Source organism: Heterocephalus glaber, unplaced genomic scaffold (assembly GCF_053883595.1).
Source record: "Heterocephalus glaber isolate CG9 unplaced genomic scaffold, H.glaber_assembly_v1.0 deba00000347, whole genome shotgun sequence".
Lineage (NCBI taxonomy): Eukaryota > Metazoa > Chordata > Mammalia > Rodentia > Bathyergidae > Heterocephalus > Heterocephalus glaber.
In genome coordinates this window covers 20,890,252-20,908,065 of record NW_028258143.1, presented here as the reverse complement: position 1 = coordinate 20,908,065, position 17,814 = coordinate 20,890,252, and the positions used below count along the sequence as shown (strand labels likewise).

The 17,814-nt window shown below is 40.9% G+C and overlaps 2 protein-coding genes across 3 annotated transcripts in view; one reads left to right on the top strand and one right to left on the bottom strand.

Annotated features, from left to right (window-relative positions):
• The window catches only part of Cfap221 (cilia and flagella associated protein 221), a 159,260-nt gene extending 156,993 nt beyond the window's left edge, over positions 1–2,267 (bottom strand). For both annotated transcript variants that reach the window (XM_087198033.1, XM_087198036.1), the window contains exons 1-2: positions 2,100–2,267; positions 696–876 (exon numbers count right to left, since the gene is read on the bottom strand). In XM_087198033.1, the coding sequence (XP_087054159.1) occupies positions 696–873 (178 nt within the window). In that variant the 5' untranslated portion in view covers positions 874–876; positions 2,100–2,267. The remainder of the gene's footprint in view (positions 1–695; positions 877–2,099) is intronic.
• Positions 2,268–2,485: 218 nt separating this feature from the next.
• Sctr (secretin receptor) overlaps positions 2,486–17,814 on the top strand; it is a 90,677-nt gene continuing 75,348 nt past the window's right edge. The window contains exon 1 of the mRNA XM_087198049.1: positions 2,486–2,595. The gene's annotated coding sequence lies outside the window, so the exon portion shown is untranslated. The remainder of the gene's footprint in view (positions 2,596–17,814) is intronic.

Here is a 17,814-nt window from a genome sequence, read left to right as displayed (position 1 = left end):
GCTGCATTCACTATATTTTTTTTTATTACACCTTGTAAAGGCAAGAAAGGGGATTTCCAAAACTACTAAACAAAGAATGATGGAACAAGTGTGTTTGAAATAAGGGGGAGTATTTTGAGGATGATTAACGGCCATTTACCTTTTACTATAATACATTTTTAAATTCAAATACTCACTGTATTTTTTATTACACCTTGTATAGGATATTCCAGGGTTTTGTGGCTCAGCAATAGTGTAGGAAAAGGCAGCAAGGTGTAAAATGCTGGTGGTCTGAAGCAGCAGGGTAACTTGTTGTGGCTGGAGAGTGGGATGAGCTGGGGATGGCACTGGATGGTGAAGTTCAGATCATACAACTTTATTTCCTACACAAGTGGAACTAAAGAAAACAGACAAGAGAAGAGTATGGCCAGAAAGGAAGTACTGTTAATAGTCCCTGTGACCAATGAGGGTGAGAAACAGGCAGCAGAGGTAGATAGGAGAGATACAGAACTTGGCAAGTAATTTACACCATAAACATCTACCATTCAAGTGGCTAGATGTAAACAGAACTATTGTTAATAGTGTAAAAAAAAAAACTCAAACTATTATGAGCCTATAAAACAATATAGATAAATCAGCACCAAAATTAGGCTTTTTGGACTTTGGATCCCTGGGAAGATGTGAGCTGTCAAGCACATCTTTTCCCAGCCACCTACTTGATTCGAGGAGGTGATTAGGCACTTCTCTTTTCTTGGGCTCCTCCACTAGGCTCTTCAAAAGGAGGGGCGTTTCGTTATTGAAGGGTTCTTCCACATTCTTTAGTTCTAAGCTGGGAGTTTTCACTGCTGCCATTTTATCAAGAAAATGAGTCTTCCTTCTAGAGCCAAAGGTCATTTCCTGCGGAGAAAAGAGCAGCAGTATACTCATCCCTGTGCGCTTTTCCCCCCTCAATTCTGACAAATGTACCTCTTGTCACTGTGTGGTTTAGTGTGGTTCAGGTCCTCCCTACCTCCTTTCTGTTAGCTACTCCATTTCCACACACAGCTGTTCCATTAATCTTCTTACATCACACATCGTAATTCAATGTGGTGCCACTGCTCCAAACCCTTCATGGTCCTCAAGTGCTTTTCCCAAAATGTTCTCATGAGATACTTTGTGGGCACACGAAGGTTCTCACAGTGAAATACATTTGGAAAATGTTGAGGTGAACAGTTAAAGGACACTTCTTTCTGAGATTTCTCCAAATCAGTTTCTTAGGGGTATGTGGCTATGGATCTCTTCAACACTTGGATTAACTGTTTTCGGGGCACTGGCATTTGTAAGTTGCTTTCCAGGTCCTCATTACTATTAGGAGGTGATAAGATAGTGAAGTCAATGGTCAGCCAGATGTAGAGAGCTGGGGACATTCTTAGGATCTCTATGGGTCTCAGTCTAGGTCGCTGTACCCTCTGTGAGAATTGCCTTCTCTCGACATACTTGAAATTCCTCTTTTCTCATGAAGTCCACACTGACCCAACACCCTTTAGCATTCTTTAGCTAACTGATTGCCTTGTAATTGCACTTTACAGATCCTACATTTCCTTCTATCTTCCATAACTAAGACCCTTAAATTGGGGCTTTTGTTCGGGCCAGGGGGCTGCTTCTGTGAAGGCCCCGAAACTGAAACTGAATGTAAAACCATGTGTGTGAATCTTTGTTTGAAAAGATCCATAGCTTTAGAGTCCCAACAAAATACAGCATCAAGCAAAACACTGTGAATACACTGAAGAAGGTGCTTAATTATCACTTTGAGAAAGCAGTTTTTCTGTCAGTTCCCCTCCATTTCCTCTCACTAGCTATCATCCCTCACAAGCATCCCGGAAGGCTGTCTTGTTTACCGCCAGTTCCTCTTCCATCTCATGGTCGGTCCCTCAAAATCCTGGCCTGAACTTCAGGCAGGTACAAGAACTAAACGGTGTTCACGCAGCTTGCCTATGGCCACTGTCCCCCAACTTTAGTTGCCTGGCCCTCTCCTCTAACCAGAAGCCTCTGACAGCCTGGCCACAGGCCTCCTCTCCTCTGCGACCTACGCACCGCCCCAGTTCTCTTTTAAACTCTTTGGGCCCGATCTCTGCTCCTACCCGGGTCCAGAACGACTTTTGGCTGAACTTGTCCGGGGCTCCCGCAGCTTCGGTGTCGCTTGGCCGCCTCTGGGCCACCGGTAAAGTCGCTCACACTGCAGGAAGCTCCCAGGCAGGAATCGGCTAGCGCCGGCACCCGCTCCGAGCGTCGCCATGACGACGCGGACGCGCTCCTAGGGTGGGCGGCTGGACGCAACCAAACGCCCCCAGGACGTGGGGGGAGCTGGGTGGCAGCGGCTGGAGGGCTAAAGGCCGTGGATAACGTCTAAGGGCTCGAAGCAGTCTACGGAGACTTGGGAAGAATAGAGAGCGCAGCTTATGATATGAGAGGGTAATGGATTCCCGGGGGAAAAGAGAAAGTGCAGAGACACCATTAATAGACAACTTGGGGGAGCGGATACGGGATAGGAGGCCAGATGGGGCGGGGCCTCTGAAGCGCAGTGGGTGGAGCTTCTCCCAAAGTCTGAACGCCGGACTCTGATACAGTTTGTTTCAGGTAGGCAGCGTGGTATGACGAACCTCTGCAAGCATGATCATATCATGGCCAATCTTGTTTCATCCCGACCTTTCCCTCACTCTGTATTATTTTGAACCCCCCCCCATATATCACTTAATCTATAAATATTTCAGAATATGCCTCCAAAAGATACGGATTCTTTTTAAAAAATAAAACCTTAAAATTACAATAATTTCGTATATCCAAATATATTTTACCCAGTTGTCTCATAAATGTCATAACCCCCCTCCCCCAGTGTTTGCCAGTTTGAATCAGAATTCAAATACAGTAAAATCACACATTGGGATAGATTGATATATCTTGTCTCTTTTAATCAACAAGTCGTCCTCCATATCTTTTTTTGTTGTTGCAAATTGTTTCTGTCCTTGATATTGCTATTTAGGGATTATCAGTATGAAACCCCTCCCCACTCCTCTGATCATCTGCCTCGTTCATCCTACTCTCCTCATCCATGGACATTTTTCTTTACATAGTTGGCTAAGATTTCCATGTTCTTAGGAGCTGTTTTTGTCTCCTTTCTTTGTATGGCTTGATATTTTTTATGGCTTTCTATCGTTAAGAGATCATACTAGGCATCCAATGAGGCTACCCGCTTTCTACATTGTTACTCATTAGGCTGGATGTATCTCTCTCCCAACTGAGAATGTTCATGTTTTTCATCTTTTTATTCTCCAATCCCTCCCTCCCATCACCATTATTACTTATTAAAAATATGTCCATCTTTCAATGCTAACACTAGATAAGATTAACATTCTACGGCCTCATAATCCCCTAGGCCAGAAGGACTCTTCTTCCTATGGGCTTTCAAAACTTTTGTTCCACCATCTTTATCTCTTTATATGCTGCACCTATAATTATTTGTGTTTGTATCTTATGTCACAGAATTCTTAGTGGGAGGGCCCTATAAAATCTTTGGGTCTCCCATAACCCTTAACACAGTTCTTTGCTCATTATTACTCAGTAACTGTTGGCCAAGAGAGTGAAAATTTTCATTTGCTTATCTAATAGGTTTAGTTCTCTCTGTTTTGTTGCTCCAACAAGATTGCAGATTTCAAGAGAATAAGTACCATGTTTCCCATAGTCTCAGATCTTTCCATCCAGCTCAAATCATAAGATGTTTGTTTCCATACAATTTTTAATGAGTATTGAGTAACATTTTAAAATCTGTACTTAATATTTTCTTAGGAAAAGTTATTTACTATTGTATATAGATAATATATAGGTTTCTATATAAGCAGTTAACCAAATTGCATGTCTTAATATGTGTACGGTGTTGGTTACCTATTCTGCTTTCTTTTGTATAGAACCCCAATTTTGCTCAGTTTTCTGCCCAGCTCCCCAGTTCTAGCAGACTATCCTAATTAATCTAGGCTAATCATGGACTTTCTATCCCCCTCCTGCACTTTACCAGGATTGATTCAGGGCTGGGTATATAATCCAATTCTGGTCATAGTGATATGAGGGAAAAGCTTCTGGGAGGCCTCTGGGGAAGGCTTTCTCTCTACACCATTGTGTACTCCTCCCCTTGCACACTGATCGCACATGATAGAACCTCAAAAATAGTTGTAGAATTGAGACCTTAATGCGTTACACCAAGTGATTTCCAAAATTTAAATCATAGGGGCGGTAGCTCAGTGGTAAGAGTGCTTGCCTAGAATCTACAAGGCCCAGGTTTGGTCTTCAGTGTCATAGAAAAATAAATAAACGAATAAGTAAATAAAGTTTAAATCATATATATTGTTGGAAATTGGGGAATATATTCATATAATTCAAAAAGTTTTAAAAAATCTCCCTATCTCGGGGCTGGGGATTTAGCTCAGTGGTTCCGGCGCCTGCCTCAAAAGTGGAAGGACCCGAGTTTTATCCCCAGTACCAAAAAAAAAAAAAAAAAAGTTTGGGCCAGGGATTTGGGCCAGGGATTTAGCTCAGTGGTTTCGCTGCCTGCTGTGCAAGCACAAGGACCCGAGTTCGATCCCCGGTACAAAAAACAAAAAACCAATTCCCCATCTCTATTTCTTAGCTATCAAATTTCCTTTCCCAGGGATAACTCATGCTCCATATTTATCTTTTAGGAACATGTAAAGCATGCTTGTATTTGTAAAAACTTTATCCTTTGTTTAGAGACTAAATAGCTTGCTCTTTTTACTTTTTCACTTAAAAATCTATCTGTATGATCATTCCACATCTGTGTATAAAGTACCTCGTTATTCTTTTTTATGACTATATAATATTCAATAATTTATTTGCACATTTTCTATTGTTGAATATTTAGGTTGTTTCTGATCTTGTGCTGCTATAAACAGTGCTGTTAATTATATAATTGGGCACACAATTTCTACAAGATTATGCATGTGTCCACTCATTTACATGCCAGTGTATCTGTAAGAAAAGTCCCCAAAGTGTAAGTGCTGTGGTCACAGGGTCTTTGAATTTGTAATAGTGTTAGCTGTTGCCAAATTACTACTCTCCATGGGTATTGCATTTATTCCTACTCCTACCTGTCATGTTTGAGACCATTTGTTTTCTTATAGTATCAGGACTAAGTATAAAATTTTTATATTTTTGCTGATCTGATAAGTAAAAAATAGTATTACAGTAGTAGTTTTCATTTTTCCTTTCTCAAATGAGTAAAGGTGAGCATGTTTTCATATTTAGAAGACATTTATATTTTTTTCTTCTGTGAGTACTTATGTTTTACTGATGCTTTCCTTTGATTCCTAGTCTTTCTGTTATGGAATTGTTGGTGCCCTTTACATATTAAAGACAATCATCTTTTGTTCTGTAGTAACTGTTGCAATTTTTTCCCAACTTGTCATTTTGATTGTACGGTTAGAAGTTTTGCCTTGAAGAATTTAAAAATTATGATTTATTTATTTTTGGTACTGGCGATCAAACTCAGGACCTTGCTCTTGTGAGGCAGGTGTGGTGCCACTGAGCTAAATCCCTGGCCCACAATATTGTATTTATTATTTATTGCTGTATAAAAAGTTACTTCCAAATTTAGTGATTTAAAACAAGTACATTCATTTCCTCTTGTTCTAACCCAGAGAAGGGATAGGAATTCAGACAAGACACAGCAGTGAAGGCTTGTTTCTTCTCACTGATGTCTGGGGCTTCAGTTGGAACACTTGAAAGCTTAGAGACGGAATCATCAGATGGGTGATGTAATTCTTTTTTTTTTTTTTTTTTGGTACCGGGGATTGAACTTGGGTCCTTGCGCTTGCGCAGCAGGCGGCAAAACCACTGAGCTAAATCCCCGGCCCTGGGTGATGTAATTCTGTGACCTGGGAGCAGGAATAAGGCTCTGGACCAATAATTTAAATGCAGTGAAATTATTTTCAACCTCAGGCAGGATACGGTGGTGCACACCTGTAATCCCAGATATTTGAGAGGCTGCAGCAGGAAGATCTGGCTCATTGAAGGCTATTCTAAGAAACATATCAAGACCCTGTCTCAAAATAAAATTTAAAAAAAGAAAGAAAGAAAAGAAAATGCTAAATGATGGACATTATTTTCCCTAGATGAGGAAATTGAGGCTTAGAGAACTCAGGTAACTTGCCCAGTGTCACATGGTTAATTTATGATTAAGTCAGGATTTGAACCCAGTTTTGTGTATTGCCAACTATTGCCAACATTTTTTCTCTCCACCTCCTGTGTGTGTGTGTGTGTGTGTGTGTGTGTGTGTGTGTGTGTATCTGTCTGTCTGTCTGTTTGTGTGTTACTGGGGATTGAACCTAGGACTTTGGACTGAGCTACATCCACAGCCCTTTTTAGTTTTTTGGCTTTTTAAAGACAGGGTCTTGCTAAGTCACTAAGTTCTCAGGTTGGGCTCAAGTTGTGGTCCTCCTGCCTCCACCTTCCAGAATGCCAACATTCTTTTCTTTGGGCCAATGTGGGGAGGTGGGGGTCCTCTGGGAGCTTGGGGTGTGCCTGACCTTTCTTTGAGTCATCCAGTGAAGACACAGCCTTGGAAGTACTAGCAACATTGTCTTTCAGGTCTGGTTTTATTTGATCTCTTTTATTTGACCTGCTTTCACTGTAATATTTCATATAAATATTCAAAAGGATGCTGACAAATAGAGGAGGACTATTTACAAAGTAAAGAAAAATCTGCTTTCCTGAGAAAGCCAGCCCGCATTTCCAGGGAGTAAACAATGAGCCTGGACCATAAAAACCTCATTAAAATGTCAGTTTTCAACTTTGTAATTCAAGACTGAATTGGAAATCACTCTTGCCCCATTATTTATGGCTCATCAATAATACATTAGCTCAGCTCCTGGTAAAGCTGACAGTCAAGGGAGAACAGGTCTCTGTATTTGATTTATTCCATACCTGAAGGCCGGGGAGTTCTTTGCACTTGTGTGGCTGTTTGGTGAGGACCTTAGAATCAGACACCCAGGGGCAGCCAGTTTCTCCCCCTCTCCCCAGTGCTATCCTTGTTCCTGCACCTCTAAACCAGTCCTTTCAGCTCAAATACCACTTCCTGCACCTCTAAAACAGTCCTTTCAGCTCAAATACCACTTCCTCAGGAAGGTCTTCCTCAGTGCAAGACAAGGCTCTTTCAGTTACAAGTGATGACAAATGATTTAAATGGGAGAAAGAAGGATGAGTGAAGAGGGAAGAAGGAGAAGAGAGAAGGGGAAAAGCGAGAAGAGATAAGAGAGGTGAAGTGAGGCTCCTTTGAAGCTTCAGTAACACCTTGCCAATGCTGATGTGAGAGTTTCGCTGCCCTCCATCCCTTGGTTTCTTCCAGTCCAAGTGGCTTCATTCTCAGCCAGGTTGCAGGTGATGGGGTCAGAATGCTGACTTGGGGGTCCTGACAGAGTCACTCTTACTGGCATTGTTTGAGTCATTGTGCTTAGTTGTTTAGGAGACAGTGACCCTCCTCGCCCACATCTGGTCATGTGCTCAGTCTTGGGGCTGCTTTTTTCCCCAAGCTACATGATCTGAGAATGGGAAGGGGAAGGTTCTTATATCAAAAGAAGGAATGGAGGTTGGACAGGCAAACCCTACATTTGTCTACACATTTGACCCTTTAAAAACTGTTGATATTTAAATGCATTTCATCCACAAGCATGGTAACAGATAGGACTCAAGTTGATGCATTAATCGACCAAGCTTGGACTTGTCTCTTCTTACTGTCTACTCTCATAGAATTCATCACATGTGCAATATCAGCTACCATACATTCTGCAGCTGCTTATGTCAGCCAATAAATAGCTTTGTCCCACGTGTGATGACACAAGCCTCTTTTTTTATGTTGCTCTGTTTTTTTATTAGCAAAGATACAAGAGGTTTAACATATATCATCTAATTACTCAGAAATTGCTGTCTGAAAACATGATATTTGTGATTAGAAATGCATGGACTAATTATTTTCCTATTTCATGCAAGAAAAAAATAGGGTTTAAGGCTAAAAACTCAAATTGCAGACTATATTATGGTTGTTTTATTAGAAAACATGATCAAAAACACAAGTGTCTTAAATCTTGAGTAACAGTCATCTTCTGGGGTCTCCTGGGAGAAAGCACGGTCATAACACCTTGGCCTTGTACATGGGCCAAGGTTACCAAAGGCAATTTCCCCAGCCTCTGTCATCCTACCACAGCACCCGGAACAGAGTAGCTGCTCAGTAAATACGCACTGCATGAATGTTAGTTATCCAACAAGCATTTATTATTATTGGAAAAAATAATAATAAGAGATGTCTGGTCAACCTGGTGAATCCTCTGCACAAAATGAAGAGTGAGACCATTTTATAATGAAACAAGCCTCAAGCCAGGCTGCATGCACATCACTTATTGTCTACAGAAGATACTGCAAAAACAAATAGAAATCTTACCCTTTTATATGGCTGGAAGGATACACACACACACACATTGTCTTCATCCAAAGGAAAAAGAAAATTTTTGTCTTTTGCATGAGAAGAAAGTTCCATGAAACCAAGAGCCAAGCACCTAGGCTAAACTCCAACAGAGGCAGGGAGCCAGGGCACCTTCCTCCCTGACCTCACATTTCAATGAGGTGGTTCCAAGACCCCCAAAAAGATATTCTTGGATGAAAAACTGCCAAGAGGAGCTTGTTTCACTTTTAAGAAAAGACAGAGAAAGTCTTTCTGAAGCAATACTGAAAGAAAAGAGAGAGGAGACGATCTCTTTCCTTCTTGGCACCAGGAAAGTTTTCAATTTAATTTTATTTTTTGGATTTGTATTTACTGTCTTACCATCTGCCTCACTGGGGTGATAAGAGCATCAGTATGGAACCACTGGAGAAATTTACCCTAGCGAAAAACAGGATCTCTCCTCCTCAAGATAACCATTATATAAACAGCTTGACCTTCCAGTATTTGGAATGGTCATGACTCCAGTTTAAATGTCTCACTTTCACCTGCAGTGGAGTTGGAAGAAAGGAAATAGATTTAGATGTGGAAAGTCATCAAGGCCAAAAGGGTAGCCTCTCTCTGTCTCTCATGGAGTTATAATATAGTTTACAAGGGTAGAGTATGGTATTTTTCCCACAATGACCATTGCAATATTTATAGTCACACATGCTCATCCAGAGTTTTCTCCTTCCCCCATCAAGAACTATAGTCTGCTACAGTTGGATCTTAAATGTCACCTAAAGCCCCATATATTATAGGCTTGGGCCCCAGGATGATGCTATTGGAAGGTGGTAGCACTTTTAGAAGATGGGGACGTGCCCTTGAAGGGGGTTGTAGGTCTCAGGCTCTTCCTCTTTGCTCCCTGGCTCATGATAGATGTGTGTTTTTCTGCCATGTGCCCCCACCATGAAGTGCTGCCTTGCCTCGGGCCCAATTGATCATGACAGGGGCCTCCAAAACTGTGAGCTAAAATAAACTACTTCCTTTTTACGTTATTTGGTCAGAAACCTGACTAATACAGAATGTATATCTCCTCTCCTTGAACTTGGGTGGGCCTTTATGAATGTCAAGAAAAAAAATGGCTAGGGGTATAGCTCAGTGGCAGAGCACTTGCCTAGCATTTGTAGGGTCCTGGGTTCAAACCCCAGCACTGAAAAACAAAGCAAAACAAAAACACACACAAGAAATTGTTAAGACTGTCACAAAAGCCCAGGAGAAGAGACAGTGTATTTATTCTGCCACCTGATCCCCTTGCTAGGCCACCATTTGATGGTAGCTCCATTTATTTAGGGTTAGGTTCCTGTGGGTGGCCCTTCTTCTGAGACAGCTCTTGACAGCTTCTGGAAACATTGCTTTGGTCCCTTGCCCCTTGTTAAAGAAAAAATTATTCTGACATTTGCTAAAATGTTATCATTTACATTATGGAGGACTTTATTCAAAACTACTGCAATAGAAACTTGATCAACAGGGGAGAGAGATGGGCCTGAACTCAAACACAATGAGGACAAGTAGGGATTTACAGCCAAGAAGTAGTTGGAGGTCAATGGATGGAAAGTTACTAAACGGAGATATCAAGGCTGGGGGGATTCTTGCTAAACCTACTAACAAGATTTTCTGTTTCACCTTAATTTCCCAAATACATTCTCTTTCAGTCACCAGCATGAGTGGCTTAGAGCTGCTAGAATTTTTTTTATTAAATTCTTTTATTGGTACATTGTAGGTATACAACACAATTACATTTCTCATTGGGAATTGTACCTTTACATAATGCTTCTTGGTTCTTATTTTTTCCCCATTCCTAGCCCTCCCTTCACGCCCTCCACCCTTCCCTATTTACAAAGACTTTATTTCCATTTTTTCCATTTCTCACCATTTTTGCTTTCCTTTCTTTCCTTTTCCCGGCCCCTCCCACTACCCCTACCCCTTTGGACCTTTTCTTCCTATTTTGCATTATCGATTATTCATTCTAAACATTGGTGCATTTTAGGTATACAATATAATGACATTCATCATTGGAAATTTGCACCTTTACATAATCTCTCTTGGTTCTTATTTTTCACCCTTGCCCAGCCCTCCCTTCAACCACTCCATTCCTATTTACAAAGATTTTGTTCCTGTTTTTCCATTTTCTCATATTAATCCCATTCACGTCTGTCTTTTCCCCTTGCCCTCCCACTTCCTTCCCCTTTGCCCCTTTTTTTCCTCTTTCACATTACCTATTATACATTTAGTCCATATTTACACTTTCAGTTTTTCACACCAGAGAAACTATTTGGTATTTATACATGTGTGACCTATTTATTTCACTTAAGAATATTGCCTCAATGTGCATCCACTTAACTATAAATGTCTCTAATTTCTCATTTTTTATGGGTGAGTAGTACTCCATTTTATAAGAAAACCGCATTTTCTTTATCCAGTTTCCAGTTGATGGGCATTTGGGCTGTTTCCAAGTTTTAGCTATTACAAACTGTGCTGCTATGAACATGGGTGCACATATATCACTGTGGTATGATTCTTCTAATTCTTTGGGGAAGATACCCAGCAGTGGAATAGTGGGGTCAAATGGGACTTCCAGTCCTAGTTCTTTGAGGTATCTCCATACTGATTTCCACAGTGGTTGCACCAGTCTGCACTCCTACCAGCAGTGGAGCAGGGTTCCTCTTTCCCCACAGACCCACCAGCATTTGTTATTGGTTGATTTCATGATAGCAGCCGTTCTTTCTGGAGTGAGGTGGAATCTCAGCATTGTTTTCATTTGCATCTCTCAAATGACCAGTGATGTTGAACATTTTTTCATGTATTTATTTGCTATTTCTACTTTGTCTGAGAAATGTCTGTTCATTTCAGATGCCCATTTTCAGATTGGGTCTTTAAATTTGGGAGGTCTGATCTTTTTAAGTTCTTTATAGATTCAAGATAGTAGACCTTTGTCTGAGGGACCGCTGGTGAAGATTTTTTCCCACATTGTGGGTTGTCTCTTCACACTGCTGGTGGTTTCTCTAGCTGTGCAGAAGCCTTTTAATAAGAAGAGATCCCATTTGTTGATTGTTTGTGCTAGCTCAAGGGCAACTGAGATTTTGTTCATAAAATCTTTTCCTACACCAATGTCTTCAAGGGTTCTACCTAACCTCTGTACCAACTGGTTCAGAGTTTCTATTTTAATATTTAGATCTTTAATGTATTTTGATTTTAGTTTAGTGCATGGCGAGAGATATAGGTCTAGTTTTAATCTTTGGCAAGTTGAAGCCCAATTTTTCCAGCATCATTTATTAAAGAGGCTATCTTTCCTCCAGTGAGGGTGTTTGGCTCCTTTATCAAAGATGAGATGGCTGAGTGTGTCTGGCGTTGTTTCTGCATCTTCTAATCTGTTCCACTGGTCCTCAGGTCTGTTTCTTTGCCAGTACCATGCTGTTTTTATCACAGTAGCTTTGTAGTATAGTTGCAGGCTGGGGATTGTCATCCCCCCTGCCATGTCTGTGTTACCTAGAATTGCTTTTGCTATTCTGGGTCTCTCCTTGTTCCAAATAAATTTTTGGATTGTTTTCTCAAGGTCCATGAAGTATGCTGCTGGGATCTCAATTGGAATTGCATTGAATCTATATAGCAGTTTTGGAAGTATGGCCATTTTCACTCTATTAATCCTTCCTACCCAGGAGCAGGGGATGTCTGTCCATTTTCAGATATCATCTTCAATCTCTCTTTTCAGAGTGCCGTAGTTTTCAGAGATGAGGCCTTTGATTTCTTTCGTTAGGTTGATTCCTAGGTATTTCAGTTTTTTCGATGCTATTGTGAAAGAAATTATTTGCCCTATTTCTCTCTCAGTGAGTCTGTCATTTGTGTAGAAGAAAGCTATTGATTTTTGTGTGTTGACCTTGTAACCAGCTACTTGACTGAATTTGGTTATTAAGACTAGAAGACTTTTGGTGGAGTTCTTGGGGTCTTCTATATAGAGTATCATGTCATCAGCAAATAATGACAACTTGACTTCTTCATTTCCTATCTTTATTCCTTTTATTTCTTTCTCTTGTCTAATTGCCGTGGCTAATGTTTCCAGAACTATATTGAACAAGAGTGGTGATAGTGGACATTCTTGTCTTGTTCCTGATTTTAGTGTGAAGGATTTCAGTTTTTGACCATTTAGTATGATATTGGCTGTTGGTTTTCATAGATGGCTTCTATCAGTTTGAAGTAGAGACCAACGATTCCAATTTTTTGTAGGGTTTTTATCATAAATGCATGTTGGATTTTGTCAAATGCTTTTTCTGCATCTATGGAGATAATCATAATGTTTTTGTCCTTGGTTGTATTGATATAGTGCATTACATTGATTGATTTTCGTATATTGAACCATCCCTGCATCCCTGGGATGAATCCCACTTGATCAGGGTGTATGATCTTCTTGATGATCTTCTGCATTCTGTTTGCCATTATCTTATTAAGGATTTTTGCATCTATGTTCATTAGTGAGATTGGCCTATAGTTCTCCTTTTCAGTTGAGTCTTTCTCTGCTTTGGGGATCAAGGTGATGCTTGGTTCCAGGAATGAATTTGGGAGTATTGCTTCCCTTTCAATTTCACTGAAGAGTTTAAACAGTAGTGGCAGCAGTTTCTATCTAAATGTCTTGTAGAATTCAGCAGTGAAGCCATCAGGGCCTGGGCTTTTCTTAGTTGATAAGTTTTTAATTACATTTTCAATTTCATTGGTTGATATTGGGTTGTTTAGAATTTTTAGGTCTTCTTGGTTCAACTTTGGTAATTCCTATCTGTCCATTTCTTCTGTGTTGTCCATCTTATTGGTGTATAGGTTCTGGAAGTAGGTATTGATGATCCTCTGGATTTCTGCTGGGTCCATTGTAATTTCACCCTTTTCATTCCTAATTGCATGGATTTGGGCCTTTTCTTTCCTTTTTCTGACAAGGTTGGCTAAGGGTTTGTCAATTTTGTTGATTCTTTCGAAGAACCAACTCTTGGCTTCATTGATTTTTTTGTATCGTTCTCTTAGTCTACATTCCATTGATTTCTCCTCTGATCTTCATAATTTCCTCTCTTGTATGAGCTCTGGGGTTGTCCTGTTCTTCTTTTTCTAGAAGCTTGAGGTGTAGCATCAGGTTGTTTAATTGGGCTTGTTCACTTTTCCTAATATGCGTATTCACTGCTATGAATTTCCCTCGTAAGACTGCTTTCATTGTGTCCCATAGATTCCGATATGTTGTATTGTCATTGTCATTTAATCGAAGGAACTGTCTGATTTCTTCTTTAATTTCCTCTGTGACCCATTGGTTATTCAGAAGTGTGTTGTTCAATTTCCATGTGTTTATGAAATTTTTTGAGTTTCTTTTGCTATGGATCTCCAATTTCATCACACTATGGTCTGATAATATACAGGGGTTAACTTCAGTTCCTTTGCACTTACTTAAACATGGTCTATGTGTGAGTATGTGGTCTATTTTTGAGAATGACCCATGTTCAGCTGAGGAGAATGTGTATTCTGATTTTGTGGTGTGCAAGACTCTGTAAACATCTGTTAAGTTCATTTGTTCAAGAGTTCGATTGAGTGCTAGTATTTCATTACTTATTTTTTGTCTAGTTGATCTATCTATTTGTGACAGTGGGGTGTTGAGGTCCCCCACTACAATTGTATTAGTGCATATATGACTTTTTATGTCCGTTAATATTTGTTTTATATAGTTGGGTGCACTAGTGTTTGGTGCATAGATATTTATGATTGTCATCTCTTCCTGTTGGATTGTTCCCTTTACAAGGATGTAGTGTCCTTCTTCATCTCTCTTCATCAGTGTTGGTTTGAAATCTACTTGATCTGCGAAGAGGATAGCTACTCCTGCTTTTTTTCGGGTTCCTGTCACATGGAGTATTGTTTTCCACCCTTTAACTTTCAGTCTATGAGTTTCCTTTTGAATGAAGTGTGTTTCTTGTATGCAGCATATTGTTGGATTTTGCTTCTTGACCCATTCTGCCAGTCTATTTCTTTTGATTGGTGAGCTGAGACCATTAACATTGATGGTTATAACTGAAATGTATTGACTTGTCATTGCCATGACTTTTTCTTTTTGTTGGGTTCTCCCCCTTTACATTTAATTTCTTGTCATGCCAGATGGGTTCATTCTGCTTTGTTTCCTGGGGTTGTGATCCTCAATGTCCGTTCCTAGGATATTGTGTAAAATTATTTGGAGTGCTGGTTTGGTATTCATGAAGTTGCTAAGGTGCTCTTTGTCATGAAAGTATCTTATTTCTCCATCCATTTTGAAAGATAGTTTTGCAGGGTACATCAATCTGGGTTGGAGGCTGTTTTCTTTTAGGGCTTGGAATATGTCACTCTAAGCTCTTCTTGCCTTGATGGTTTGTGTTGAGAAGTCTGCTGTGATTCTGATGGGCTTTCCTTTGTAAGTGATTTCTTTCTTTTCTCTAACTGCTTGTAGAACTTTATTCTTCTGTTGAGTTTCTGGAATCTTAACAATTATATGCCTATGTGTAGATTTTTTTTTGATCAAGGCTATTTGGAGTCCTATATGCCTCACTTATCTGTATGTCAAGCTCTTTTTCCCTGCTTGGGAAGTTTTCTGCCATTATTTCTGTGAAGAGATCTTTTATGTCATCTGCACTCTCTCCTGTTTCTTCATTGACTCCAGTCAGCCTTATGTTATTCTTCTTTGCATCATCTAGCAGCTGCTGGATTTATTTCTCATGTTCCTTCATAATTTTGAAGCAATTTTTCTTTTCCTGGTCACTAATTGCAATCTTATCTTCTATATCTGAAATTCTGTCCTCACATTGGCTCATTCTGCTGTGTAGACTTTCAGTGGAGTTTTTCATGTCCTGGAAATCTATTTGCATCTGTTTTATGGATTCCATTTGTTTCCTATGTTGGGTTTCCATCATGTTCCTGAGCTCCTCTCTAGATTTATTAATCATGTCTTGCACTAGGTGCACAATTTCTCCTGTTATCTGAGAAATTATTTCTGATTTCATTTTTTCCAGATCCCCTTTTGTTGCCAGTTCAGTGGGTCTAGGGGGTTGAGTATCAGAGTGTTCCATCTTATTTCCCTTTGGGGTTGCTGTAGGTGATCTGGGAGTCTGATTTTGAAACTTATTTACGTGTTTTCTTATTTCAACTTGGCGGTGGGGGCTGTTGGCGCCTGCACAGATTACCTCCTCTGAGCTGGGAGAGATGGGATAGGGGCCGGGGGCAGCAGTAGGGATGGTGGCCCAAAAGCCCTTTCTTGTGGGCTGGGAACAGTGGGAGGGATGGTGGCTGGGAAGCCCCTTCCTCTGGACCAGGGGCAGTGGGATGGCGGCTCAGAAGCCCCTACCTCTGGGCCGGGAGCAGTGGAACTCAGTACCGTGGTCTGGTGGTCCGGTGTCTTCTGCGTCTTTGTAGTGTGGAACCAGGTGTCTGTACAGAGGAGCGGGGTGGGGGTGGGGGTGGGGTCCAGTGGATTGTTGCCGGGGCGCGGGCTAATTTGGCGTTTTCCTTTCGACTCGGGACCTCGGCAGGGCGTGTGCAGACCTGCCTGTCTGCAGCGGGCTGATTTGGCGTCTTCCCCTACTAACAAGATTATTGCTAAGGGCAGGCCAGGATATATATCAAAGATGAAGAGGGAAAGAGAAACTATCACCAGGTATAACAATCAAGGGTAGGGTGGGAGTTCTCACTGAATTAACTGAGCAGGATTCTTGCTTGCTAAGACCAGGTCAGCGAGAATGAAGACAGGAAAGGCCAAGGATGATATTTAGAAGAGGAAAAGCTCCCAGAACCTAACTAAAGTTTGGTCCAGGAGAATGTTTCTGTCACTCTTCAGGCTTATTGTGGTTGATCTTTGGGGCTTCCTTGCCTGTTGTTACTTCCTGCCTACCCTCTGCACATAATCTTTCTTTTTATTTTCTTTATTTTATTTTTGTTGTCCAGGGGATTGAACCAAATCCTCATGCATGCTAGGCAAGTGCTCCACTGTTGAGCTATATCCCTAGCCTTTTTTTACTTTGGAACAGGGTCCCAACACGTTGCCCAGACTGGCCTTGAGCTTGTGATCCTCCTGCCTCAGGCTCTTGAGGACCTGAGATAACAGGCATGCTCCACTGTGCCCAGCCATAATCCTTTCATTAAACTCTTTTTTCAGTCAAACCATTTGAACAATGGCTTCATCTTCTGCCAGGCCCCCTACTGTGGCTCCTACCACCAGTCAGAGAAAAAAGATCTGGCAAACTCACTTCAGAAGCCCCAAGAGAACCCTAGGGCACAGGCTGGGGCTGTCTTGAGTTCAAATTCCAACTCCTCCCCTTGTTAGTTTTGTTAATAGAACAAGTGCTCATCTTCCCCGAGGCTCAAGTTCCCACCCTTCAAGTAGTCTTGGAAAACCAGATATGATAATACAACCCCAAGTTCTAACAGACTCCATACATTGTTTCCCCACTCCTTTCCCTTCCTCTCCTCCTCTCCCCTTCCCAACTTCCTTATGATATTGTTTGCTTGGTCAGGTTTCACAAAGCCACCGATTACATCCAAAGCTTATAATACGCCTTTCCCAGAACACTTCAAACTCTTTTCTCAACTCTGAGGTTTGCAGCCTCCCACTTAAGGAAGAATGGCTTGCCATAGGCCGGACGGTTATTGAATTGTCCAGAACAATTGTTGTTTTGATTTTTCATCGGACAGCTTCAGTATAGAGCACAGATTTCATCTTCGTGGGTTTTTTTTTTAATGTCATTCAAATGAAAAATGAATACCTAGAGTTGTTACAGAAAATACTCAAACAAAACAGAAGTCTATATAATAAAAACTGTAAGTTTTAAATCTTTTGCATTTTCTGATGCACATCAAGTGTTTTGGAGCCCAAGGGAACTAGAAAGTAACATTTTTTTCCAGCCTAATCTTGAACCAATTGAGAAATAAGATTAAGGGAGATGGGGACCTATATCATCTATCTATCTTTCTTTCTTTCTTTCTTTCTTTCTTTCTTTCTTTCTTTCTTTCTTTCTCTCTCTCTTTCTCTCTTTCTCTCCCTCTCCCTCTCCCTCTCCCTCTCTCTCTCTCTCTCTCTCCTTCATTTTGAGGATGATGCCCAGGGCTTCATAATGCTAGACACTGACCCCAGTGCAAAATATTACTTTTATTAGTAATAAAGTTGTCTTGGAGAATGCTGTTTATATTTGTGGGCAAGCAGGTTTCCCAACACTAAACCCAGAATTCAATAGACCACTATCCTGTCAGAGAGGGCATTAGACCAGTGGGGCAGGCCCAGTGCAGGAGCCTTGGCCACCCATCAGTCACAGCTTGGCCCAGGTTCATCCAGTTATGGG